This window comes from Drosophila busckii, chromosome 3L (genome assembly GCF_011750605.1).
Source record: "Drosophila busckii strain San Diego stock center, stock number 13000-0081.31 chromosome 3L, ASM1175060v1, whole genome shotgun sequence".
In the NCBI taxonomy this organism is placed as follows: domain Eukaryota; kingdom Metazoa; phylum Arthropoda; class Insecta; order Diptera; family Drosophilidae; genus Drosophila; species Drosophila busckii.
In genome coordinates, this window is record NC_046606.1 from 3,547,922 (window position 1) to 3,575,417 (window position 27,496).

The following is a 27,496-nucleotide window of genomic DNA, read 5'->3' on the forward strand; positions in this document are numbered from 1 at the left end:
AATCAATGGTTTGCCGCGAAGATTCCAAAATCATGTTGCTAGCCCGTGCAGTCCTATAATCTAATGGTTTTGCCGCGCATTTCCCATAATCAATGTTTGCCTCCGAATTCCAATAAGTTCAATGGTGTGCCCGCGCAGACCAATAATCAATGGTTGCTGCCGTGCAGACCAATAATCAATGGTTTCTGCCCGCGCATTCCAATAATCAATGGTTTTGCGCGAATTTCCAAAATCATTGTTGCTGGCCGTGCAGTTCCTATAATCAATGGTTTTGCCGCGCATTCCAATTATCAATGGTTTGGCCGCGCATTCCCAAATGAATCATTGGTTCTGCCAGTAAGTCCATAATCAATGGTTTTTGGCCGCCGCAGTCCTATATATCAATGGTTTTTTGCCGCGATTCCAATAAATCATTGTTTTCCGACAATCCAATAATCATGGTTGCTGCCGTGCAGTCCTATATACAATGTTTTTGCCGTGCATCCCTATATATCGTGGTTTTTGCCCGCATCTCAATAAATCAAATGGTTTTGCCGCGCAATTCCAATAATCAGTGGTTGCTGCCGTGCCAATCCTATAATCATGGTTTTTGCCGCGCTTTCCAATAATCATTGGTTGTTGCCGCCCATTCCTATAATCAATGTTTTGCCGCGCATTCCCAAAAAATCAATAGGTTTGCCGCGCATTCCAATTAATGCAATGGTTTTGCCGCGCATTCAATAATCATTGGTTGTGCCCGCGCATTCTAAAATCAATGTTTGCCCGCGCTTCCTATAATCAAATGGTTTTGCCAAGCGCAGCTCCTATATTCAATGGTTTTGCCGCGCAGTCCTATAATCAATGGTTTTTGCCGCGCATCCCATAAATCAATGGTTTTGCCGAGCATTCCCATAATCTTGATTGCTGCCGTGCAGTCCAATAATCAAAGGTTTTGCCGCGCATTCCAATAATCATGGTAGTGCCAGCGCCATATCCAATATATTCTCTGGCGGCTAGGGGTCTGCTAGTATCTAAGTTTTTTGCTGCGCATTCCAATAAATCAACAGGTTTTGTCTCGGGCGAAGGTTCAATAATCATTGGTTTAGTGTCTTTGCGGTGCAGATATCAATTATCCGGTTTTGCTCGGCGCATTCAATACATAATGTTGGGCATCCACATAAATCAATGGTTGCCGCGACATTCCCTCAAATAATCATTGGGCATACGCGCATTCCCTATAAGGGGCAATATTTGCCGCGCATTCCAATAATCAATGGTTGTTGCGCGGCGCAGTTTCCTATAATAATGGTTTATACGCATCTCATAATGCAACCTCGGTCTTGCCTGCGCATTCCAAATAAACTCAACATGGTTAGCCGCGCATTCCAATATTCAATGGTTTGCGTCGAGAATTTCTTTCATTATTATCATGTTAACTGCCGCCGTCAGCCTTAACTCTCATATGTGTTCGCTGCCGTCGATCAACACATCGTTGTTGTTGCCGTCATTACTTCAAGGTTCATTGTAAAGGAAGAGACCATCGATTATGCATCTTGCAGACCAGTACTGCATCAACTTTGAGAGTCTATTGTTATATTTAATATGTCATCTCATTTATGTATAACAAGCTCAACCTAATGGTATCCTGTATGTTTGACAGTTATATACAACCCTAATAACACATTCAGTATTGATATACAAACAACAAATCTAAGTAACTGATGTACATACAAAACAGTACCTTTCTTCGTGATGTACCATGACAAACACATTAGTTTCGATCGTTAGCACAATCACTTGGTTGCCTTGATTGAAGCCACTTGCTAAAAAATACTTCTTTTTATGTACAATAAACAACCTATTGTGCGACAAACAAACCTTTGATTGTCGTGGCATGACGAACATTTTATGGGTGTGTGGTGAAGATATCGGTTTTGTAGTGGAGGTGTTTTGCTTTAGTAAAATTATTTGCGAAATATGAACCAAAATAGTAAGCAACAAGTAATATTAAGTTAGAGGTGATCGGGCACTTTGATTTAGCCTGTCCACCAGGTTCTTTAAATGGGTGCGTCTGTATTGCGGATGTCATGCACTTGTAGATCTCGTGAGATTCTAAGTATAAGACTGCATTCAAAACTGAAAGTCTAATAGATTGCAAAAACAATAATTTGCCAAAATAATGATGCCGTCTTCATTTCTTACCACTTTCTAACTTTGAGAAGCTAAAAGCATTACGCACTGAAGGATGTTTAGGTTTAATTTACTCATGAGATACTAATTTTAATATTCTATATTTGTGTTCGAATTAATAAAATTGTTTTAAAAAGTTATGGCAAGAGAAACCAATGCTGAAGAGTAACTTTTTGTTTAATTTCAAACTTTGCAAAGCCAAAACTCAGCTAAAAAAATGTTTTATACGTCCTTATAATGGCGTGGAAAGCACAATTAAAATGAGCTTAAAGATGTATGATATAAAAAATATTTGGAGAAGCTATGAACAAAATAGTAAACAAACAAGGCAAATTTTTTGTAAGGCGTAGTTCAGCAAAATAGCGTCCGATTTCAAAGGTTCATGCCTTGTTAGACTTGTTAGATGATTATATTTAAAACTGCATTGAAAATTGTAAAATTTGTAAGTTGTAGAATCTGAAATGAAATGATGCAACTTTGGCATCATAACGCAGTGACACATTCAATTATTGGATTATTTTTATGAAAGTTATGGCTTAAAAAGCAATGCTGCCAACTTGCGTTTGTTTTAAATAAAGATGCATTAACAACAAAACGTAGCATGTTAAAAACAATTGTTAAATTGTACATCCAATATATGTTGTGTTGTACATCAACAACAAAACGTTGACTCACTGATAACATCGTTTACGGTACCTCATACTCCTATGCCATTCCATAATTATCGACATACTAAAAGGATAATAGCTCTGTTTAATTATGTTGGCAGTATAGTAATTGCTTACAAGTGGCGTACATAAAGGTGTACATATTATACACATGTATGTTTCTTGTATAAAACAGATGGAAATGGGTAACAACAAAGTCAGTATCGTATCACCATGGGTAGATCGCTTATCTTACGTTTGCTAGATATTTGTACGGCTATTCTTGGACTTAAGGAGTTTAAATTTGTGCGCCAAAAGCGTAAATTTGAGCAATCAACATTCTTGCATAGATACATCAAATTGTTCCATATATTATATATTTGGCCAACATTCACATTGTTCTCATATTGCTATTTAACTGAAAGGATGAGCGAAAAGTTTAACTTCTATAATATCTTGCTGCATTTAGTTGCAAATGTTTTGTTTATTCGTCATTTAGGTCTAGCTCTAGTGGGTTGGATTATACTAAGTAAAAGCGAAAATATGTGTAAACTCTTAAATCGTTTTTTAAAATCATGCAGCATGCATAAACTTCTATTTGCGCGTAAAGTATACGTACCGTGGGGCAAATTAATAGTTCATCTACTACGCGAATTATTTTTTTTTAGATTTATAATAAATATGTCTGATGGCCTGTTTTATGTGCATCTGATAGATTATATACGCTTAGTGATTGTCAATTTTGTATGTGATGCAGCATTGTTTCTTCACGTAGAGTTTCTTAAGACCCTGGATGAGTATTTGAATCTTCCTGGCTATAAGAAAAAAGTGAAACGTTTGCAATGCCTGCAATATTTCCAACTGTTGTTGGAAATGCGCAGCGAGCTGCAAAAACTTTCTTGGGCATCAAACATTTGCAGAATGGTCACAGAGGTGGCCACCACCACAATGCACTGTTTAATGGTTTTGCTTAGTGAACGTGCAAAAGTTCCTACATATGAATTGATTTTCATGTTTCTGTATTGCCTGGCCATATCAAATACGATCGATATTATTTTCTTGGGAAGATCTGTCGATGAAATGGAGCGTCATATCATGAACCGCTTATATGAGCATCAGCTGCTAAGATCACTGCGAAAATCGAATGATAAGCGGAGCTTGTTTGAAGATATGGTAAGCTTTTGATATTATTATCATTTAATTTTAATAACTTTAAATGTCTACATAGATTGAACAGCAGCATTTAAAGCGTTGTACTGTCAAGGAACGATCTCACACAGTTTTCAATATCTTCTATATAAGACACACACTTTTACTGGAAATCTTACACGTTCTTTTTACAAACATTATGCTACTGACAAGTTTTGCTTACATATACAAATGAAATTCATACATATTGTATAATTGTATATATTTGTTTATTTATATTAAAATTTAATCATGTTTATTATGGATTTATCTTTATTGCTAAAAATGTAATTCATAAATTTGCTTAAAACTCTTTTCTCCTAAAATAGAATGTTATTGATGTTTAAAACTTTAATAAAGTCAAAAAGCAGATTGGTTTTAAATAAGTTTTTTTTATTTAGAGATTTCAACTTGCAAATAATTGAATATCGATTTACAGGCGGGCTTAGCTAAATACATACAAATATGTGTAAATGCAAATAAATTAAATGTAAATATTAGGAATACGTGTTACATAATTATACATATGTATATTGTATTTGAAAGCATCACATACTAAATAGCTGACAATGTAATGGATAGCATCAACTCAAATTAATTATTAATAATTATGAAATGAAAAGGACTCTTTGGCATGCCGCAGCGTGGCTCTCTGTCAACTCAATATACAAATGGCTTGGCTAATGTTTTACATAAAAATACTGTAAGCGGAATGTTTACATGTAACCCTCTACGGATACATTTTGCCATTGGCCCTGAAGGAAAGAAAATGATTATTAAATTGTGGCACACAAAATAAAAAAGGCAGTGCACATACCGCTATGCCCATGTTCCAACCAGCGCCAGCAGGATTCTCGTTAGTAATGCCGCAGCGACGACAAATGATGCCGTTGAGGGAAATAGCCCAGACTTCGCTGCCCACAGATACGGCACGAAATCCGCAGTGGGTATCGGTGTGAGGCGCCACACTGGCAGCATTGGGTAGAAATTGCCAATGCGAGCCTTCCGGAAAGGTGCGTGAGATCTCGCGGCGTACAGCCAAACGCTGTTGGTTATCCAAGGCCCAGATGCCGGCGCGGCCAGCGCTTATCGCCTTGAAGGTGACGCCCGCTGGTGCTTCAACCTGCTGCCAGGCGTCTCCGCTGGAATTGAGCTTGCTTACGCCATAGCGGAAGAAGATCATGCCGTTACGCGCTACTGCCCAGACCTGTCCGCTGGGGGTTACACTGATGCCAATAAGCGGCTGATCGCTAACAATGTGCTCCCAGGTGTCGCCGCGTGGGTTCAACGTGGACACGCCATGTCTAACAAGCACATCACCATTAGAAGCAATTGCCCAAGCTGCCACAGGCATGTCATCCACATTCACAGCGCTGTCCACATCATCATCCAAGACTTGAAGCGCAGCATCGAGTATCTTCGAGTGACTGAGTTCCTGCCAGGGTCCGCTGCTGCTGAGACGACACTTCTTGAACCAGCGTCGACGACGCACACAATCTGTGAGTTTCTTGCGAGCATGATAGGTAGCTGGGAAGTCAATGGCATACTGCCAGCCTTCTTTATCGGCGCCGCCGGGAATGTTATAGTCGATGGCCCAGTCTGAAATCCATTCGCAGTGCGTGGATAGCAATTTGGTATGTTCCTTGCTGCGTTTCTGCCGTCCGCTCGCATCACTCCACATGTGCCGATCCGTGGGCAAACTCTTGGCCGTAAAGCCGCTAATAGGATTCCAGCGCTGGTTCTCATACACGTAGTAGGTGTGCGTATCCGTCATGGGGTTTATCTTGCCGGATCCCTCCAGGCCCTTGAGAAACATGCCACCCCAGCCGCCATTGTATGCCCACGCCGTATTGTCACAGGCAATGCCCCAAACGACATCGACGCCGCTGTTGTAGATGCGCTTTATATGGCCGCCAATTTGGCGCCAGTGCATCTGTTGCATGGAAACAATCAGTGAGGGCGAACGGTACGAGACATTGAACAACTTGACCAGTCCGCTCACATACAAACAGGTAACAGCCGCTGGGTCAGCGCGATATTTATAATTTGCATATGGCTTGTGGTTTATCTCAATCTGATAATACTGCGTCAACGCCCTGCACAAATATTATACGAAATATATCATTAGTTTATACTTGTATAAATTAGCTTAGCTACCTGATTTTGACTGTAAACGTGGCGCCTGGTGCAAAGGCCATTTGGTCATTGCGTTGCTCCTCTAACCACTCCGAGTCCACCATGGAGTTGAGCACAGTGGTTCGCTCGTTAAAACGCGGATTTAAATGCAGCGCAATGACGCGATACTTTTCCACGCGATGCGGCAGCGCCTTGACATTCGAATGGCACTGCAGATCGAAACGTATCTGATCGGCATCATCATAGACACAGCCCATAATCTCCAGCTCGCTGCCAATAGGCATGCTAAATGACAAAGAGTTAAACAATTTTAGCCACATTTATGTTGCTGTAATGCTTACCCATTGTAGAGCTTGTTGTAGTAGGGCGTCTCGCAGGTAGACAAGTCCATGCGCTCCACGTACTGAGCGTGCCCGTCGGTGCAACGCTCCAGCTGCTGCGCCTTCATGTTGGCTGCATCGAAGACAAACACATCGCCCAGTTCGCTGGTGGCCCAGATGGCATTACTGGCCGGCTTGCCCATGAGCATGTTGATTTGGCTGCACACGGAAGACAAATGCGATAGCCAATCCTCCATTTCAGCATCACTGTCAAACTGCAGCTTAACCGGACTGGAGCCGAGAGGCAAGTGGAGAGCGTGTATAGCCAGGCGGGGAGCACCAGGTTCACTGCAGCACTGCACGCATGTAATATCGGAAAGGGTGAACTGTATTTTGGTGGAGGCACCATCGGGGCTGAGCACGCTAAAGGTACCGGAGTCACTGTCATTGTCTGACTCCTTATCCAAGCTGCTGTTGCAGCTACTGCCGCTCACCCACTCCAGCTCAATCAGGCAATCTTCATAGTCACCAGCTGGATGCTGATAACGAGCTTCAGCCGACTTTACCCAGGAGCTTAGCTCAACGGCCTTCTCGAAGTGTCTCGTCTGTTGCATCTTGGCCAATCTCTGCTGCCGATTCTTGAGTTTGTCGAGTATATGGTTGCGCCAGTTGGGATTCGTATCGGTTTTGCCATCGTTGTTCAGATGATCGTTAAACCAGTTGGGTATGTTGTTAGCATCCACATTAACTGCACCAGTTGCCACACAGCTCCACATGACCGCGCACTCTGTCCAGAACTGCGAGCCATTGTGATCGTCTTCGCCCAAAAAAGCATCAGAGCCATGCGCTGACTCCGACTCAAACACAGCTGAATCGCTCTCCGGATGCGCCTCCATGCCCACAACTGAGCCCACACTGCGCACTGGAGACCAGGCACGTGGATTCTTCAGCTGCGTCTCAAACTTACCGGTAATCTCGGCAATATCAGCAGCCGGCGCACTCGATGCATGCGCGGAAGTCTCTCGCAGCACCGTGGACCGTTGCTTGTGGCGCTCGTTCAAGTTTAGACTGCCAATGGTCGGCGGCGAATCGGCGCTGAGTTTCCAACGCTCGTTTTTGAGCCGACTGTTTAGGCCATTATTGGAGGATGAGCTACTGTGCGTAGTGACTGTTTCGATAAGGGCGCATGTTTCCACAACGCCCTTCTCCTTTTCTTTTGAGTACAAATTTGAGAAGCTCTGATGCTTGGAACCAGGCGTGGAACTGCTGCCACCACTTTTGCGCGATACTATGGACAAGGAACTAGAAGAGCGGCTGATTTGCATTGGGCACTGTATCTTAAGCCACTTTTTGCCAGTGGGATCGGCAGCACTAGCGCCGGATCTGTAGTAGATGGCACGGTCGGCAGCTCCAACAGCAAATACCTAAAAGTTTACATTAAGCTAGAATACATATATATATATATATTTTTGTTGTTACCTGATCGTTGGGCGCCACAGAGATCATTGATAGGTTGCCCACCATTTCTACCCAACCTTTTCCAATAGCCGCATCCTCGCTAATACCAGCAGCAGCGCCTTTGATGCCTCGTCGAAACCAGGCGTGATTATCATTGGTAATGCACCAGACGGCGTCTGTGCCTACGGAAACTTGCAAGATGCGTAAGCCACGTGGCGTATCGGTCTGTCCATTTACTGCTACTGGTGTCTTCACATCCAGCCACGCTTCACCAGCCAGATTGTCGCGTGTGACACCTGTGCGCACTATAACACGGCCATTGTAGAGCACAGCCCAAATAAGACCTGTAGGACCGACGCTAATCTGTGCCAGCTCGCTGCCAGTTGGCGTATTAATTGCAGTCCAAGCCAAGCCCTCGGGAGAATATGCCGTAACGCCGCTGCGAAACATAGCACGACCATGTGCGGTTATGGCCCAGACGCAAAGCGTGCCGGCGCGAGCATTGGGCACCTGTGTTCCGCCTATTGCCACATCAATAAAGGGTTCCTGAGTAGGATCCTTGTGCAGCGGCGCTACAGCACACCAACTGTTCAGAGCAGCGTAGCGACGATAGCGTATCCATTTGCGTCTCCGCACATACGAGTTCCACGACTTCTTTGCCGAATAGGTGGCAGGAAAGTCCAAAGCGTACATCCAGCCGTCTTCGGCCAACTGCTGTCCGTCCAACTCGAGATCCAGGTGCCAATCACCGTCCCACTGCCAAGCCATGGAAGGCAGGCGTATTTTGTCCACACTGCGTTCAATGCTGCCATCAACGCTAGAGTACTTGTAGCGATCGGTGGGGAGCAGCGTCTTTGAGAATCCCTCAATAGGTAGCCAGCGCTCGTTCTCATACGACTCCTCCTTAACGCGTATGGGCACGTCCAGGCCATGCACATGCACATACACCTGCCTGTCGCCCCCAATGGCCCACATGTAGTTGGGCACGGCGTTGATTTTTTTGAACTCCAAGCCCAGATAGGGGAATTCTCGCCATCCTGTGGAGCTGGTGGATAGTGTATGCACACGGCCCTCACTGCTGGTGGCAAAGAGAAGACTACTGGGCATTGCACTCTGTTTATATTATACCTCTGCAGTAGCTGCCTGTCTTTGTTTTCCCATTGTTCGGAGTGAGTATAAAAAAAATTGATTTTCCGTTCAAGTAGGGCCGAAGTTGCCACACGTCAATCAGATATGTATCAGCTGATTGTAAACTGCCAACACATCGCATTAACAAGTAAATCAATTATTCCTAATTAGTTTTAATTTTATTCAAGATTTATTAAACAACAAATAAATACTTACTTTTAATTTTAACAATTTATTTGAAATAGGCGGCAATTTAAGTCCATCATGATGCCACATAGTCAAACTAAAACTTATCAGATATTTTGAAAATGCTGTCAGTTAATTTAATTAATACTGATTTTGTATAATGCAGCCTTTCAAATAGATTATACACATAAGGCTTTTTGATTAGTAATGATATCAATTTCATGGTGAGCACTTTCTGCGCCATCTGGCAGCTCTAGCTGCGAGCAACAAGATTATCAGACATTGTTTTTGCTTATTGACATTCACCTCTAATTCTGCCAACTGTAAGTTTAGAGAGCATCCGTTATATGAGCATAGCAAAAACCGTGCTACGTTTGTACTCAAGAAAACCGCGAAAGTTCACCTATCCCCCATTTTTGGATTTTATGGGCAATAGTTTTACAAAGCAAAACGTTGACATGGACAGTGTACAGGCTCAGTTCGTGCGCGACACAATTGCCAATAATAAGGTAGCAATATTCAGCAAAACTACCTGTCCTTACTGCACAATGGCCAAAGAGGTATGTAAACTATAGCTTTTACTTAAGCAATTTGCTTATGCTTTTATATTTGCAGCCATTTCGAAAGCTCAATGTCAATGCCACGATAGTGGAGCTTAACACACGTAAGGATGGCAATGAAATTCAATCTGTTTTGGGGGAAATGACTGGTGCTCGCACTGTAAGAATATCTTTTGCATATGCATTTGTTTTATTATATTTATATATAAACAACTGTTCCAGGTCCCTCGTGTCTTCATTAATGGCAAATTTGTTGGCGGCGGCACGGACATTAAGCAAATGTACGAGATGGGAACGCTACAAAAATATTTCGAATAGTTTGCTCGACTTAAAGAATTGTATATTTTAATTTAAATAGTGCAAATTGTAAAGTTTTAATTTAATAAAGTTTTCCAATTATTTGAGATAAAAGAACGTCATTATATTGTTTTAATGCTGAACGAAAACACAGCGGGTTCGGAACTAGTTTAAAAGTTGCCACAACGTAAACGTAAACAGTATCAGCTGATGTTTACAGTAAAGCTGAAATATTTGTGATGATGGCAGACTTGGTCAGGGGAGAAGCTTCCGAATCTGACGAGGAACAGGATGCGGACAAGCATAATGTAATCCAAATAAGTGTATACTGTTGATTACGCTAATCAATATGCAATTGCAGATTTTTGCAGCTGAAGTTTCTGGCGAAGCGACCGAAGAAGATGAGGACATGGATATCTATGAGAAGTCCAGCAGTGGTGTGAGCGCAACTGCCTCCATGTATCGCAACAATCTACTGCAGCGCAAACTAAGTAATTGTTAAAAACTTTGGCATTTGTTATCTGCTTAAATAATTTGTTTTGTTAACCACAGTTGAAAACAACGTTACAATATGGAGATCACTGAATGCTCTATCACGTGGTTTTGTGATGAATGCATCCAAGCAGCTCCTGACTACGGATCAAATGCTTATCAAGTCTCAGGTGTCCTTGCAGTCAGCTAACACCGCCTTACAACAGGCCCAAAAGAATGCAGCTCTATTGCAAACTAAAGTTGCTTCAGCTTTATCGTGTAGTTTCTTACCTGATATTAAAATAAACCAAGCCAGCAGCTAGCTAAAGAAATAAACAAGCTTATAAATATTTTATACAAATAGTCTGAGGTTTGCTTAGCAACCGCAATTATTTATAAATAAGCGATAAGCGTTTGCTATAATTGAGAGCAGCATTTGTTTAACGGACCTAAGCCTTTGGAACCAGTTCATGTTCCAGAAGACAAGTTGGCAGCACTGTCAGGCCGGCAAACGCCACATCAGTTTTTCGCCTTAAATTAAATTAGTATAAAATAGTCAACGTTAAGCATTAAAAACAAGTGCACAAGCATTCGCGTAGTTGTGCAGAAAAGGCCAAAAATAATATTTGTATGATTTGCGACATGTGCGCGTAACAATCACAGATAAACACACATACAGACACGTACATTTTGTATACCAAGATGCTGTGGCAAAGTACCTTGTGTGTTTTGCTGGCAATTGCAGTAGCGCCAACAAGAGCTGAATCCAGTCAAAGCTATCCCATAACTACGCTAATCAATGCCAAATGGATGCAGACACCGCTGTATTTAGAGATAGCGGAGTATCTGGCAGACGAGCAAGCGGGTTTGTTTTGGGACTATGTCAAAGCGGCAACAGAATTGGACACGCCTCTCAATGAATATGGTAAGCACGGGTATAGTAAACGTTGCTGCCATTAATTGTATTTCAAACTTATAACTCCTTGCAGATACTGAGTCAAAGCAATACAATGCTGCACTAAAATTGGTGCGTGCGCATCTGAGCGAACCACAGCTGCCACTACTGAAGCTCGTGGTGTCCATGCATAGTCTAACGCCGCGCATACAGACGCATTTTCAGTTGGGTGATGAACTGCGTGCCGCAGGTTCTTGCAAGAGCGACATTTATGCTCAAGTGGGAACTGAGTTGGCTTGCAGCTATACTGAACTGTCGAAGAAGCTAAAGCTGCCCAACGCAGCTGACAGTTTAGATGCGAGTGTGGATAGCTATAGCTTCGATCACATCTATCCAGGCAGCGACAACAATACGCGTACTGTGGTGCTCTATGCTGATTTGGGCAGCGCTGGCTTCCGTACGTATCACAAGCTGCTGGAACACGCAGCCAATGCGGGTAAAGTGCGCTACTTGCTGCGCCATCAGCTGGCTAAGCGTAGCGAGAAACCAGTACGCTTGTCCGGCTACGGCGTGGAGTTGCATCTAAAGTCTACAGAGTACAAGAGTCAAGATGATGCGCCCAAGCCCGAGGCAGGCGCTGGCAGCAACACTGACAACGAAGAACAAGCTAACGAAACTGATGTACAGGGCTTAGACTTCAAAGTGCTCAAGGCTAAGCATCCAATGCTCAAGCGTGCATTGGACCAGCTGCGTCAGCGTCTGCTGCAAGGCAACGACGACATTGCGCCCCTCAAGGCCTGGGAGTTTCAAGATCTGGGTCTGCAGGCTGCTGCCGCCATAGCAGAAATCCAAGGCGATGAAGCGCTGCAGCTGCTGCAGTATACAGCTCATAATTTCCCTATGCTGGCGCGCACGCTGTTGGCACACAAAGTAACGGAAGATCTGCGTGCTGAGATCAAGCACAATTCGGAGGCGCTTGGACGCAGCCTGAACGTGGCGCCACCAGATGGCGCTTTGTTTGTGAACGGCTTGTTCTTCGATGCGGACACCATGGATTTGTACAGCTTGGTGGAGACGCTGCGTGCCGAGACACGCGTGCTGGAGAGTCTGCATGCCAACGATGTGCGCGGCAGCTTGGCCAGCGCCCTGCTGGCATTGGACTTGAACAGCGCCAGCAAGCGAGAGTTCGCCATTGATATACGCGATACGGCCGTGCAGTGGATCAACGATATAGAGCAGGATGCGCAGTACAGACGCTGGCCAGCATCTGTGATGGATCTGCTGCGTCCAACGTTTCCAGGCATGCTGCGCAACATACGTAAGAACGTGTTCAACTTGGTGCTAGTGGTCGATCCCTTGCAACCTGAGGCACGTAGTGTCATCAAGCTAGCCGAATCGTTTGTCATACACCAGGCACCCATACGCCTGGGTTTGGTCTTTGATGCACGCGCCCAAGAGGCCAACACTGCAGACGATTACGTGGCTCTGGCCTGCGCCTTTAACTACATCAGCCAGAAGAAGGACGCACGTGCAGCACTCAGTTTCCTCACAGATGTTTACGCTGCTGTGGGCGAGACCAGCGCTGTTACCAAGGCGCACATTGTCAAGCAGCTGGGCAAGGAGTTTAGCTCGCTGAGCAGCAGCAAGATACGCGAGATGCTTGCTGAAGACTCGGACTACGATTATGGCCGCAAGCTGGCTGAAGAGTTTGTGCAGCGCTTGGGCTTTGCCGCCGTACGCCAGCCACAGGCGCTGCTCAATGGTGCACCCATGCCGAGCAACATTGTGGGCAGCGACAGCGACTTTGAGGAGGCCATCTTTACAGAGATTATGAGCCAGACGACGGCGCTGCAGAAGGCTGTTTACCGCGGCGAACTTAGCGACGCCGAGAATATGATGGACTATCTAATGAATCAACCACATGTTATGCCGCGTCTGAATCAGCGCATACTCAGCCAGGAGGATGCCAAGTTTCTGGACATTAACGGCGTTCCCTCCATGCAGCTGGGCAATGCTGCTGCATTGAACAAACTGTCCAATCGCGACATGACCGCCACGCTTATGAACAATCTCCGGTACTTTGGCGGCAAACAGAGCACAGAACGCATTGGAAAAGCCGAACTGCAGTTCCTGACCATCTGGGTGTTTGCCGATCTGGAGACGACTGAGGGTCGTGCACTGCTATTACATGCACTGGACTATGTCAAGGGTGGCCAAAGCGTGCGTGTTGCCTTCATACCCAATACTGAGGGCGCCAGCGACAAGCGCAGTCTGAATCGCCTTGTCTGGGCTGCTATGCAAACCCTGGAGCCTGCGCAGGCAACGGATCAAGTGCTGAAGTGGCTGCGTTTGCAGCCAAGCAAGCGCATTGATGACATACCCAAGCAGCTGGAGGATATACTGGGCAGCACCGAGTTGCATATGAAGATGATGCGCGTCTATGCGCAACGTGTGCTCGGCTTGGCCAAATCCCAGCGTCTCATCATTGGCAATGGCCGCCTCTATGGACCACTGCGCTCGGATGAGAGCTTCGACAGCGCTGACTTTGCGCTGCTGGCGCGCTACAGCGATTTGCAATATGGTGACAAAGTGCGCGAAGTGCTTAAGCAATCAGCCAGCGAGGTGGGCGATAGCTTCACTAGCGATACGCTGCTTAAGCTTTACGCCAGCCTGCTGCCGCGCCAAACCAAGACGCGCTTCAAGCTGCCCACTGATCTGAAGACAGCGCATTCTGTGGTCACGCTGCCCGCCAAGCAGCAGCAGCTGCCACACTTTGACATTGTTGCCGTGCTGGATCCCGCCTCCAGAGCAGCCCAGAAACTAACGCCGTTGCTCATTCTGCTGCGCCAGACGCTCAACTGTCAGCTGCAGCTTTACCTTACACCCGTGCCCCAGCACAGCGACATGCCTGTCAAGAACTTCTATCGCTATGTCATCGAGCCCGAGGTGCAGTTCGAAGCGAGCGGCGTGCGTGCTGAGGGACCGCTGGCCAAGTTCAGCGGCTTGCCCGCCAATCCGTTGCTGACGCAGCAGCTGCAAGTGCCCGAGAACTGGCTGGTGGAGGCAGTGCATGCTGTCTACGATCTGGACAACATTAAGCTGCATGACATTGGCGGACCCGTGCACAGCGAGTTCGATCTGGAGTATTTGCTGCTGGAGGGACACTGCTTTGATGCAGCTAGTGGTGCGCCGCCACGTGGTCTGCAGCTGGTGCTGGGCACCAAGAGCCAGCCTACGCTGGTGGATACCATTGTCATGGCCAATCTGGGCTACTTCCAGTTGAAGGCGAATCCAGGCGCCTGGTCGCTGCGACTGCGCGAGGGCAAATCCAACGATATCTATGCCATCAGCCATGCCGAGGGGCCCAACACGCAGCATCAGCCGCAAACGGATGCAGTGCAGGTGCTCATCACTTCGTTGCGCTCGCATGTGACCAAGCTGCGCGTTTCCAAGCGCCCGGGCATGCAACAAGCCGAGCTGCTCTCGGATGACGCCACACCCGCGCAAGCGGGCATTTGGAACAGCATTACCAGCAGCTTCGGTGGCAGCAGTGGCGGCACTGCTGCTGATGAGGATGCGGAAACCATCAATATCTTCTCGGTGGCATCGGGACATCTGTACGAGCGACTGCTGCGCATTATGATGGTCTCGCTGCTGAAGCACACCAAGTCGCCGGTGAAGTTCTGGTTCCTCAAGAACTACCTGTCGCCACAGTTTACGGACTTTTTGCCGCACATGGCCAAGGAGTATAACTTCCAGTACGAGCTGGTGCAGTACAAGTGGCCGAGATGGTTGCATCAGCAGACCGAGAAGCAGCGCACGATTTGGGGCTACAAGATTCTCTTCTTGGATGTGCTCTTCCCGCTCAACGTGCGCAAGATTATCTTCGTGGATGCGGACGCCATTGTGCGCACTGATATCAAGGAGCTCTACGATCTGGATCTGGGTGGCGCGCCTTATGCCTACACGCCCTTCTGCGACTCGCGCAAGGAGATGGAAGGTTTTAGATTCTGGAAGCAAGGCTATTGGCGCAGTCATCTAATGGGCAGGCGCTATCACATCTCAGCGCTGTATGTGGTGGATTTGAGGCGCTTCCGCAAAATAGCAGCGGGAGATCGACTGCGAGGTCAGTACCAGGCGCTGAGTCAGGATCCCAACAGCTTGTCCAATCTGGATCAGGACTTGCCAAACAATATGATACACCAGGTGGCCATCAAGTCGCTGCCTGACGACTGGCTGTGGTGCCAGACTTGGTGCAGCGACACATCCTTCAAGAGCGCCAAGGTCATTGACTTGTGCAACAATCCGCAGACCAAGGAGGCCAAGCTAACGGCTGCTCAGCGCATTGTGCCCGAGTGGAAGGATTACGATGGCGAGCTGAAGGCGCTAATGTCGCGCATTGAGGATCACGAGAATCACAGCAGCAGCAGCAGTAGCACCCAGAAGGCTGATGATGAAGATGCTGAGGAGACTGTGGTGTTTACAGAGCCGCCGCTGCCGGAGCATGTGCATGGCGAGCTGTGATTTGATGTGCACTGATTTTAGGTAATTTAAGCCAAAAGTCCTTTAACGTATTTGAGCTAAAGAGCAGTAGCAGCAGGAGCAGCAGCAGCAGGAGCAGCAGCAGCAGTTAGAAATTTTAATTAGCAATTAACTAAGCTCGATTTTAAGTTTGCATTCCATGAGCCATGAGCCTCTCCTAGCCAGGACTTGAAGTCTGCTGAAATTAATGATGAAAATAAATGCAAAGTTCTGAATGCAAAGAAACTCTACGTGTTTTTATTAAATTCCAAATCTCTAGCTAAGGCTAAAAATACTTGTGCTCCAGTTTTAGATTTTGATCTGCGCCAAACTTCAAATTCATTTTCCACATCATCTACGTTAAGAAAATGTTTATTGATCTTAATTTTAAGTACTACAGAGCAAATCGAAACATTTTCGCTAAAGCTTCGAAATATTTTTTTTGTATATTAGCTAAAGTAATTGTTGCGAAATTTCTTAAATTGTGAATTGCTTGAAAGCTTTAGTTTTAGCGCAAATGGTTTCGATATTGTTATAAATTTTAATTTTTTTGTAGTAATTGTAAGGCAGACAGTGCAGTCCTAGTAGTACATATGTATGTATGTATGTATCTAGTATATATAACTATGCTCGATTTATGTACCATACTATATGCGGAAATAGCGCTGAGTTTGGTGTTTTTTTTTATACCTTAAATATTTGTTACTTAAAGCGTGTTCTTTGTTACCTAATTGTTTTTATATTTACGTTTTGAATTTTTGCATTCTATTAATTAGTGTTAGCATAGGTAATTTTAAAAAATGTTTCTCATTTATTTAAACTAATGCTGAGTGTAGTATACGAGTGTGTTAGGTTATTAAAGCTTTGTTTTTGTTTAATAATTTCTCATTCAATATGTTTTATCATATATGTTTTCGTTCAGACTACGCAACTCGTGCTAATTTGTTGTTAAACATTGGCTCGCTTGAACTAAACCACAAGGATTAAAGTATATATGTAGCTAAAATATAAGAAAGTTTATTATCATGTTTGGTTTTTATTCTTTAATTAATATTAAACATACTTTGGTTTGCTATTAAAAAGAGCTGCTAGTTCTCGATTAAAGAATATAGAAAAAATGCCGCAGTTAAGAATCTGTTAATGTATCTGTATCTGTAACTTTAGATTAACGTACGTATGTTTTGTTTTGTTTGTATGTTTCATTCGCTGCTTACATGCTAAGAATTGACAGAACTACAAAAAACATTAGATTGCTGTTGTTGTTGTTGTTATTGTTTGTCTCATTGTTAAAGTTCTATAACAATATTTATCACAAATATTGTTTCTTACTTTCGCTTTCAGTTTGATATTCAAAATATGGTATTGTATGGTATATGTAGTCTTTGTTATCATCAGTTGAAATAGGTAGATATATATGTATGTATATATATATATACTTGTATATATAAAGTTAATCGGTTGCTGTTGTTTAATTGAATGCTGTATAATTAATTCGTTGTGTATTGCTCTTGCTGGTTTATAATGTTGGCATTAATCCAAGTGTTTATACATATCCTCCAGTTGTGGCTTGAAGTAGCTCTTCAGCTGCGGCCGCTTGGCCTTGAATGTGGGCGTCAGCAGACCGTTTTGTACCGAAAAAGGATCCGGATGCAAATAGACATCCTTGACCTGCAACAAACAATTGATTAATAAAGTTTAAAAGTGATACTAGAGTTGTTGACGCACCTGCTCAAAGGACTTGAGTCCACTCTGCTTGCCCCAGTTGAGCATATCGTTCATGATCAGCTCCTTGACATTCTTATTATTGCACAGGACGGAGAGAGTGCCGCGTACATTGTTCTCCGTGGCCCATTGCTTCAGTACATCGACATCAGGTACAACAACTGCGATAATGCAGCTCTAAGCAAATGAATTGAATTTTAAGCAATTTAAATAAATATAAATATAATCGACGCTCACCTTTAAGCTTTCGCCATAGACATAGACTTGATTGACATATTGACTTAGCGTATAAATGTTCTCAATCTTCTCGGGCACTATGTACTCGCCCTGGCTCAGCTTGAAGATATGCTTGCGGCGATCGATGATGCGCAGCGTGCCATTGGGCAGCCACATGCCCACATCGCCCGTGTGATGCCAGCCCTCCGAGTCAATGGCCTCCGCCGTCTTCTCCGCATCCTTATAGTAACTGCAAGCGACTGTCATAAGCACACAAGCTCAATTTTCTCATATATATCAAATGACTCACCCATGGAACACATTTGAGCCACGCACACAAACCTCGCCCGTGTTTTGATTGGCAAAGTATTCCATTTCAGGCACATCGACGAGCTTCACAGCATTGCAGCTGACGGGCGGGCCCACATGGTTGGGCACATAGTCGCCTTGCACTGTCAGCGTTATGGCGCCCGTGCACTCTGTCTGGCCATAGCCCTCCAGCACCAGACAGCCCAGCGCACAGCGCATAAAGGTGAGCACATTGCCCGCCAGCGGCGCTGAGCCCACAACCATGAGCCGCAGATTGCCGCCAAAGGCTTGATGCACCTTCTTGAACACCAGCTTATCCCAGCAGCCATTGCGACGCAGCACGCCGCGCGCAATTTCCTTCTCCTTCGCCTTCAGCGCCATGTTGAACAGTCCACGCTTCAGGCCCGAGGCGGAGATGTCGTTCTGTATCTTGTCGTAGACGCGATTCAGCAGACGCGGCACAGCTGGCATAACAGTGGGCTTCAGCATTTTGAGGTCGTTGGTCAGCTCCTTAATGTCGCCCGAGTAGAAGCCCACACAGCCGCCCACATAGTACATTCCATTCTCACAGCAGCGCTCGAACATGTGCGCCAAGGGCAGAAACGAGACCATGACATCGCCTGCTCTGATCCGATGATCGCCCATTTGTAGTATAACCGCACAGACGCCGGCCACCACATTGCCATGGGTGAGCATGACGCCCTTGGGATTGCCTGTGGTGCCCGAGGTGTAGCAGACCGTGCAGAGATCCTCCACTGCGGGCGGCACTTCTGGATGATTGCCCTTGGCGCCCAGTTTCTCCACATCGATGAAGGAGAAGATCTGTACGCCACGACTGCGCGCACGCTCCAGCGTCGTCTGGCGTATGGGCTTGATGGAAACAATGATCTTGAGGCTGCGCGGCGCCTTCTCCAGCAGCATGGCCGCCTTGGCGTCATCCTCCACCACCACAATGGACATTTCCGTTTGACGTATGATAAAGGCACAAGCATCGGGTCCCAGCGTATCGTACAGCGGCACCACCACCAGCGAGAAGGAGTAACACGCCTGCTCGTACAATATCCACTCCGGCCGGTTCTGCGAGTAGATGCCAATCAGCTGCTTGGGCCGCGCACCCAACGCCAGCATGCCAGAGCCAAAGTTCTTGGCACGCAGCAGCGCCTCATCGTAGTTGATCCACTGTGAAGCAAACATTAGTAAGAACAGTATACGGGCATTCGGGCGCCTGCTTACCTGATAGGGCGACGTTAGGGTCTCTCGCCAGCCGAGACATGGTCCGTTGTTGGAGGCATAGGCACCTTCGCGAAACGTTTGATAGAGCGTCCGCACGTTCTCTGTGATGTAGGAGACGAATTTGCCATTCTTTGACTCCTTGTAGAACTTGGAGACATGTATTTGTTCTGGACCCTGCAATCAGTTTTCACACACAGAAGAGAGATTCGTGTGCATGCAAAATGAGTGAAGGATCTGAAGAGTTGGTCAATGGTGTACAAATTGCAATGCGGGACATGATAAAATGGCAAGTTCATAGTTTATGTGGGGATAACAGAGGAATCAAAAGTATACCTAACTGATTTTCACACAACAAAAAAATAATTTTTATGCATTAAATATTTGCTGCTTAACTAACTATAAAACCCACTAAGACTTTTATAAATATGCTAATAACACAATTGTTTAAAGCCCCAAAGCGTTTTAAAAGTAAAATAAATTTACATTTAATGCACTTTTAAAGTCAATTAAGCGTGCTGAAATAATTTTTATGAGTAACAATGCGATGTGGCTAATAAAATATTTGCATTATACTTGACTAAATGACAATCTCTTTGATTTTTCGTAACTAATTGTCAGACAAGTCAAGTAAATACATTTTTGAAAATTTATTTAAATAAATTTAATAATTGTGTAGATTCATTTGCAACAAAGATTTATTTGCTGCAGAAAGTCTAAGCAAATAAATCATTTCCAATATATTATTTTTGTATATTTTGTGCAAAATGCAGCAATTCAACTATATGTAGCTTTAGTTTATTAAAATATTTGTTTATTTACTGTTGGTGCCTTATGTTGGAACTATGGGACATTTTGTTTGGACTCATTAGACATTTGGCATATGTTTTGGGCAGCGCTTGTGATTACTTTGGCAAGTGACGCGATTGCTTTCGTGATGGACATAAATCAATAATCAATTGACTTGATGCTCGAAATCGAATTGGAATGATATATAGTTTGTTTTAGCCAACAAAACATAAACCCATCACTCGGCAGCGCTTAATGGCCATTCATACAAACATATCATACAAGCTTATGTAAGGCTATATAGCGGCTATATATAAATACAATCAAGTGGTAGCTAGACTCAAGTGTGGCAATAGCGCACTTCCTTTATGGCAAACAGCTGTGAAGAAAATTCGGTTATGGCAAAGTGTGCTGAGGCATGAAACACAGAGAAAAAAGTGAATAATAAAATATGGATATTTGTGTATGAAACTAAGTGCTGGGCTGGGCTGGGCATGGAATAGTTAGTTGGGGTGGTGCTTATTCGAAATCGATTTTGTTACCAAAATAGATTATCGCAGATATTTTTGAATTCAATTTTAATTGGCATAATATGGAAATTGCGTATGAATTTGGGTTTTGGCTGACGCAGAAACTATTCCTCCTACCCCTTACCCTATGCTGTGTGTCTTGTAGAGGATCGTATTTAATCTAGCATACATTAAAGTAATGGCACATAGATGAATTCAAGGGGAAATCAAAAAGAGAAAAGCAAAAAGAGTTTGCTGATTAGTTAGGTCCGTCAACTCCAAAATAAGCATGATGAGGTCTTAGCCTTAACTTAAACTATTTAGTTTGGGATTGGAAACCAGTGTTGGGCGCTTGCTCCAATTCCAATTCCGTTTTGTTTACCTTCAGCACATCGCTCTGACTGTTTAGCTCAATGGGCACGCGTATTGTTGTAGTTTGACCGCAACAGGACATTTTGTTTTATAATTGTTTAATTTTGTTTATAATGCACAGTTATACTATGGAAAGTATTCAATTCGTATACGTGTCTCTTTTATTATTTAGCAGACGTGGTCGCTTTTAATATGCACATTTTCCAAAATAGCTGCAAAACGAAACGATTTTCACAAAATATTTCGCGTCGCTCGCCGCTTAATTATAAATGTTCAACTTTTATTTTTATATAATTTTGAAACGCAGGTATGCACATAATCCGCTGGTCTCTATAATTAAAACAAATCTGCTGTTCTGGCCCTTTGCGGAAACTACTTAGCCCCAAGCTCATCAAAGCTATAAAAATATATAAAAGTTTATATTTATGGCGCCGCCTGACAATTTACATTTGGCAAGTGGCAAGTGTAGCCAATTCAATTTTGTTTATAATTATTCAATATTGTCAGCTGCAAAGCATCTGTAGCAACCACCCGCCCCACCCACTTTCGAGTGGGTCGATAGAAACAAGGCGGCCGACTTGGGTTGTCGTTGGCCTGCCCCAAATGTCTAAAAATATGCGCGTTCTCTTCTGTTGTTATCTACGGCCGCGAGTGGTCGCCAAACATGCAGAGCGAAAAAACAAAATAATAAATAAAATGAAAGAAGCGCGCAACACAAATACACACATGCTAAATTTTAATAGGCAGTCAGATAATTTGCAAAATACACGACTCTCAGACAGGCGAGAAATATTGTTTTAGCCAACGTAGTGAGCCTCAGTGCGCCTGAGTCATGGGGAAAGGCGTTGAAGACTATAAACGAGTAATTGAATTTTTGAATTAGCGCATTTGCAGGCGATCGTTAAATTGCTCATCAAAGTTGCCCAAGCATAAGCCAATCAAATCAATTATTCATAATAATTAACCCACAGAATTGTTTTCGAAAATTGTCAGCTGCACTTTTGGCATTTTAATTTAACAAAAGTGTTTTGTATGTAATATTTTTGCCTGACATTTGTGTTTAGAAATGATTGAAGAGTGGCTAAGAACAAAGTCAAAATATAATTACAAATTGCTGTTTGCTTTTAACATTACAAAATTACTTGAAATGTTGGCTATAATAAAAATATATAATATTATGACTTTTTCTATTTGATTTGCTCAAAACAAACGCACATGGCACTAATTTTGAAACTTAGGACGCGCCTCCTAAAACTTTCGACTATCTAGTGGTTGGCAATCTGTATTGCTCTACTATATAGTCGCTTCCAATCGATATATAGCCATTGTTAATTCAATGCCCAGCTGTATATTTATTTTTATGCCGCGTTCATATATCAAAACGAATTAGTGCCCAAATATTTTAATGCTAAAATGTATGTGTTTGCCTTCACTATTACTCAAAGATTTTAATTGTGTTTTTATTTTGCTTGGGCTCTTATGGCACCACCAGTGTTGGTAGCTGGCCTAGGCGCAACCAAAATGATCTTGAACTTGGGCGTCGGGTTTACGCACCCACCAGGGCAGGGCAACTTTGACACTTTGGCAAATGGGCATCAAAAACTTTTTAAATATTTTATGTCATGTTTTGAATTTGCTAGCGTTTAAATTAAAATTTTAGTCCCGTGTTTTACGTAATGATTAAACGCTCGTTTTTGTCAATTTGTTTGCAAATTGTCTAGCGACTCGTGCGTTGTTTTTTGTTTTTTTTTGTTTAGTATATGCCGAGCTATTATTTATAAAAAATACGCGTCTTTCTAGCGATATATATATGCATATATATGACGATATATACGTGTTGTTGTAGGCTGGCGAAATTTATTTATTTATTTATTGTTGTTGAGGACACGAAACAGACACGCAGATCTTAACGACACGATGCTGAGTTTCGAACTGAGCAGCCTGTGCCGTGGCTAAAAATGATTTTGGCAAAAGAATTTTGGTATGTTTCTGGCTTACTGAGAGAGCATCCAAAGCACCGAGCAGCGAGCACAGAGCGAGCGCATTTAGAACAGGAGCTGCTGCTAGATGGGAGGCGAACGGGTGAACAAGACGGCCAAGGAATTTCATTCGTTTTTAATTTTTATATTAAACGGTTTTTCGCATTCAAAAACACACATATGTATAAAAATATATATTCGTATATATGTGTTTCGTATAGTTTTGATCAAGTTGTCTGTTCGATTGCACGGTCCGCTGTTGTTGTTTTGAATTTTCTTTTGTTATGTGCACGAGATTGGCAATCACAGGGCTGGTCTATGTTATAGACCGGGCATGTGACGTCGTCATTTGAATTGGGGGCGTATAGTTGGAGCCAAGGCGGCACTACCAATGCCCTTTGATCTAGCTAAAAATATGATTTATTAGCAAAGACATTTTGGCCACACGTGCTACAATTTATTGATGTTCAGCTCAATGTTTTATTTGTAGTTCGCAGCCATGTTAAAAACAATTTTAATGGCTCTACTATATATGTATTAATGCATTTAATTAGTTAAAGCGTATACAGTAGTCGCTTGTAGCCAAGTGCAGCTGTTTAATTTCACAATTTGCGTTTTTATTGAACTAGCTCAAGCCAAGTATATTAGCCAGGTTGCTACTTGGCGCTTAAATTATTATAGAAATATTTCAAATATTTTTACTTTTCGCCGCACGTGTCATAATAATAAAACTTATAAACAAAAAACACGCAATATTCAACAATTTGCTCTGCATCTCTCATCAATAAAATATTTTCATTCAGCAAATTTATGTTTTAGAAAGAAAAACAAACACAACTATTAGGCATTGCCTGCAGATTCAGCATTTCATTAAGCAGCAGCATTTATATTTTTAAATTCATTCGACATTTTAAATAATAGATCAGCAGACAGCAGTCCCGTGCCAAATGTGAATGTTGTACATAAAACTGTGGCAGACAGATTGTCCCTGTACTGTCACTTGGATATGTCTATGCTAAGCGTATTTCCCGAATTTGATATTACAAATAATGCAATTTATTTGCATGTCCGCATATTTCTCTTGCACATCATTTATTGAGTAACAATTGAATATTCGTTGGCTAGTGAATATTTGCGTTAGTATTTTTGTTTGTTTATAGCCAAAGTAAACGAAAGAAAAGTGCAAACTAGCGGCGGCCAACAAATGTCGGCAGTGTCAATAAATGCGAAATGCCAAAACGAAATTTGTACACAACAATTTGCATACATTAAATTATTATCGATTCTAAGCAACAATTGAGCTAAATCTAATTAGTCAGATTGTAATTTACAAATGCTGAGCATAACATTTTCTATAAAGCTTATATAGGGTATGGCCAGTCCTCGCCAATTGAGCCATGGCAAGATTTATGATGCGCCCGTCCCAAGCGTTTGATAAATTATCAGCATGTTGCACATTTTGGCAACAATTGTAGCTGGGGACTGTCAATTAGAGCGTGGGATATGCATAGTTTGTCCCACGGTAGCGGTCACGTCACTAGCCAGCAAGAACTATACGTAATAGCAATCAAATGGCCAAAACCAAACCACAAACCATACGCCAAAGCGAAAGCCAAGTGAAAAATCATGTGACGACAAAAGAAAAGAAACAGAATCACAATGCGGTGAGACATGTGCACATCAAAGGCAGCCCAACAAATTCTGTTTTACCTCAAAATAGTATGAGAAACCAAAATTAAATAAATAAATAAACGAAGTAAAAAAAAAAACGCTAGACAAGCGAATCGACAAATTGATGATGTAATGACTAAAGGGGCAAGTGTAATAAGTATATTTATATCGCAATTATAGTTGCTAGCCGCTTGCAATCTGTAGGGGGTGGGGGTGGTTGGGTCAATTTGTTGCTTACCTCCAGCAATGGGGATTGATTTTCCAGAGGCACTAACGGTTTTTCCGGTATTGGTCGCGTTACAAAGTAGTAGGCTAGACTGGCCGCCACACTGGTCAAGGTCACCGTGCCCAGCGTTCCGCCAAAGTAACTGAGATATCCATCAATCTCATCCCCTGTGCAAATGCATTTGTATTAATTATTGTATTTAATATTTCTCATACTCATACGTGTGTACTTACAGAAATATGAAAAATTGCTGACTATCAGGTGATTGATATAGGCTAAAACCGATTTTTCAGGTGTCATACTGTAACGTTTGCCGTTATGCTTTAGTTAATTGTTATTAATTATTAATTATTATTATTATTATTATTGTTGGTTATTGTATGCGGCCTTGGCTCTGTATGTTGTTCTTAGGCTAAAGCTACCTGAGTGAGCGTTACGAGTTTATGTAGATTACTGATTGAAAAAGTTTGCCTGCAATAAAAATTAAATTGTTAATAAACATAATGATTATGATACATGAAGCATATCTAAAAATTATCGACTATAATTTTAATTTAAACTGTGGTCAACATAGGCAATTTAACGCTCAGTTAGCTTAGCTTTTATGCAATGTACATAATTATGTTTCAGGGCAAGTTAATAACAATAAATAGAAATTAGCTTTATCTCTGTATATAGTATTGTGTATATGTTGAATATATTAACTATCCAAACAGCGCATCCTTGCAAGAGTTCACTCGTAATCTTCACGCTGTCTAGCGGTCACTCTTCATTTTAATCTCAAGTTTAATGCAGACTCTCTTTTGTTCATACCGAAGTCCAGAGATAAGTTAATTATAACTGTTATCTAATACACTTTATATACATATATACTTGCACTTGTTTGTACATCTGTATTTAGTCTTTATCAGCCTCTGTTTTGACTTCTTAACACTTAAAAAAAACAAAAACAACGCCACAATTAATAGAGAGCACAAAAATATATGCATTGGCGCTCCAGATATTCTTTGTAATTTACTCTACATTGGGGTATTCACATTTTGTTACAAACTAAATATATAAACAAATAATTTTATGTTTATGTAACTTATTTAATTTAGTTTGACTCGCTCTAAGCCGTTTTTGAAACTCTAATAAACAAAACTGCTGCATTGACATTTTGTCGGCTTAAATGTAACAATGCCAATTAAACCAAATCTCAATCAATAATTACATGAAATATGTGTGTATAAACTTGTTTACCAAATGACTTGCACTTTTGCCAACTACTACTACGACTACTATTAATAGACATAACAAGTGTGCTCAGCATGCAAAGTAATTTGCTATCTTATAAACAAAGCTCTATAAACACATACTACATATGTATGTATATGCATGTATTTATTTAGGCATGAAGCTTTCTCAAAAAGAGCGTTATAATCTGAGCAAGAAAGTATTTATGGCTGCCCCTTTTAGTGCTTCCTTCCTTTCCATTTGCAATGTGCAGCAAAAGTCGTTTAAATATCGAATGGCTTCAAGTCCGAAAGGCAATTCGCTTTAAAAAAAAAGCAGAGCTGATAAGCTTGCACACAAGCGCACAAACAAATGCGTGTGTGTGTGTGTGTGTGTGTTTGTGTGTTTGTGCAAATGAAGAGGACAAAGCAGAGTTTATCAGTCTTGAAACTTTGTACTCATCATAATGAGATTATGCAGCTGGGTAGAAGGAGGCCATAGACCTATAGACCTGTTTGGGAAATCCGTCTAGACGTGTTGGGAATTATGCAATGCCTTAAATTAAAGGCTCTATTGATTGCCAGTGAAGTTTTTTGTCAGCTCAAACCGTCAAAGTTGCTCCACGGTGCCAGGCCAGAAGACAAAGAGCGCAACAAAGGCAAACAAGCAGCCAAGAAGAGCGCGAGCGGAGAGAACTAAGAGTGGCGTGCTGTGAGGTCAAGGCGGTTTTATAATGCCTACGGTCTCTTGTTTGTTGCCGTTTTTCGGCGACTGCATTTTGGTTTGGGGGCATTGATTTTTCACGTCACACACGTGCGCCACCAGCGTACTCACAATTGAAGAGACTTACCACAGTTGAAACTCTCAGGATTGATTATCAGTGGTGTTCGCTATGAAGCGTCGTGGCACATTTCATGTTTTGATTTTGATTTGATGTCTGCTCGTCGTGGCTTTAAACCGATATCCATAAATAAACGCTTAGAAAATCAATGAAATTAACGCTTTTCACGTACCCGGCGAGCACTGTTAGACAAGACGACGACGCGTCGCGGGGAGGAATGCGAGAGAGGGAAACCAGAGAATGCAAATACGAACCGAAAAGGCTGCGGCAGCTAAACGCGTCGAGCGACTAAACTGAACTGAACTGAGATACGAGCCGAGTCCCAAGCCCAACCGTTCACACACACAGACAGACACGCATACACACCAAAGTCAGTTGGCTGCTTGAGCGCTGAGGGGGGGCCCTATGCCAGCGCCAACAGTGACGACTACAACAACGGCA

General features: G+C 42.9%; 5 protein-coding genes across 7 annotated transcripts; 3 read left to right on the top strand and 2 right to left on the bottom strand.

The window, feature by feature from the left end:
* Positions 1 to 4,530: 4,530 nt before the first annotated feature.
* On the bottom strand, positions 4,531 to 9,074 carry LOC108600873 (tectonin beta-propeller repeat-containing protein). Its single transcript, XM_017988685.2, has 5 exons — positions 7,940 to 9,074; positions 6,482 to 7,884; positions 6,162 to 6,425; positions 4,822 to 6,100; positions 4,531 to 4,759 (listed from the first exon to the last, which is right to left on the bottom strand). Exons 1-5 carry the CDS (start codon positions 9,023 to 9,025, stop codon positions 4,721 to 4,723), a joined length of 4,071 nt encoding a protein of 1,356 aa, XP_017844174.1. The 5' UTR covers positions 9,026 to 9,074; the 3' UTR covers positions 4,531 to 4,720.
* Positions 9,075 to 9,490: 416 nt separating this feature from the next.
* On the top strand, positions 9,491 to 10,211 carry LOC108598921 (glutaredoxin-C4). Its single transcript, XM_017985685.1, has 3 exons — positions 9,491 to 9,792; positions 9,848 to 9,952; positions 10,015 to 10,211. Exons 1-3 carry the CDS (start codon positions 9,580 to 9,582, stop codon positions 10,108 to 10,110), a joined length of 414 nt encoding a protein of 137 aa, XP_017841174.1. The 5' UTR covers positions 9,491 to 9,579; the 3' UTR covers positions 10,111 to 10,211.
* A 21-nt stretch (positions 10,212 to 10,232) lies between these two features.
* Positions 10,233 to 10,888, top strand: LOC108598920 (biogenesis of lysosome-related organelles complex 1 subunit 3). Its single transcript, XM_017985684.2, has 3 exons — positions 10,233 to 10,397; positions 10,451 to 10,580; positions 10,642 to 10,888. The coding sequence occupies exons 1-3, from the start codon at positions 10,329 to 10,331 to the stop codon at positions 10,881 to 10,883; spliced, it is 441 nt and encodes a 146-aa protein (XP_017841173.1). The 5' UTR covers positions 10,233 to 10,328; the 3' UTR covers positions 10,884 to 10,888.
* A 173-nt stretch (positions 10,889 to 11,061) lies between these two features.
* LOC108599880 (UDP-glucose:glycoprotein glucosyltransferase) lies at positions 11,062 to 16,204 on the top strand. Its single transcript, XM_017987058.2, has 2 exons — positions 11,062 to 11,485; positions 11,550 to 16,204. The coding sequence occupies exons 1-2, from the start codon at positions 11,263 to 11,265 to the stop codon at positions 15,977 to 15,979; spliced, it is 4,653 nt and encodes a 1,550-aa protein (XP_017842547.1). The 5' UTR covers positions 11,062 to 11,262; the 3' UTR covers positions 15,980 to 16,204.
* Positions 16,205 to 16,208: 4 nt separating this feature from the next.
* LOC108599881 (long-chain-fatty-acid--CoA ligase 5) lies at positions 16,209 to 27,323 on the bottom strand. Of its 3 annotated transcripts, none has more exons than XM_017987059.1 (8): positions 27,065 to 27,323; positions 25,233 to 25,470; positions 25,012 to 25,166; positions 19,457 to 19,630; positions 18,225 to 19,402; positions 17,936 to 18,164; positions 17,702 to 17,875; positions 16,209 to 17,644 (listed from the first exon to the last, which is right to left on the bottom strand). In XM_017987059.1, exons 2-8 carry the CDS (start codon positions 25,297 to 25,299, stop codon positions 17,507 to 17,509), a joined length of 2,115 nt encoding a protein of 704 aa, XP_017842548.1. In that variant the 5' UTR covers positions 25,300 to 25,470; positions 27,065 to 27,323; the 3' UTR covers positions 16,209 to 17,506. The 3 variants fall into 3 exon arrangements, with proteins under 3 accessions (XP_017842548.1, XP_017842549.1, XP_017842550.1); XM_017987060.1 differs by lacking the exons at positions 25,012 to 25,166; positions 25,233 to 25,470; positions 27,065 to 27,323 and adding exons at positions 20,897 to 20,932; positions 21,134 to 21,335; positions 22,958 to 23,038; XM_017987061.2 differs by lacking the exons at positions 25,012 to 25,166; positions 25,233 to 25,470; positions 27,065 to 27,323 and adding exons at positions 21,134 to 21,335; positions 22,958 to 23,037.
* Between the last annotated feature and the right edge of the window lie 173 nt (positions 27,324 to 27,496).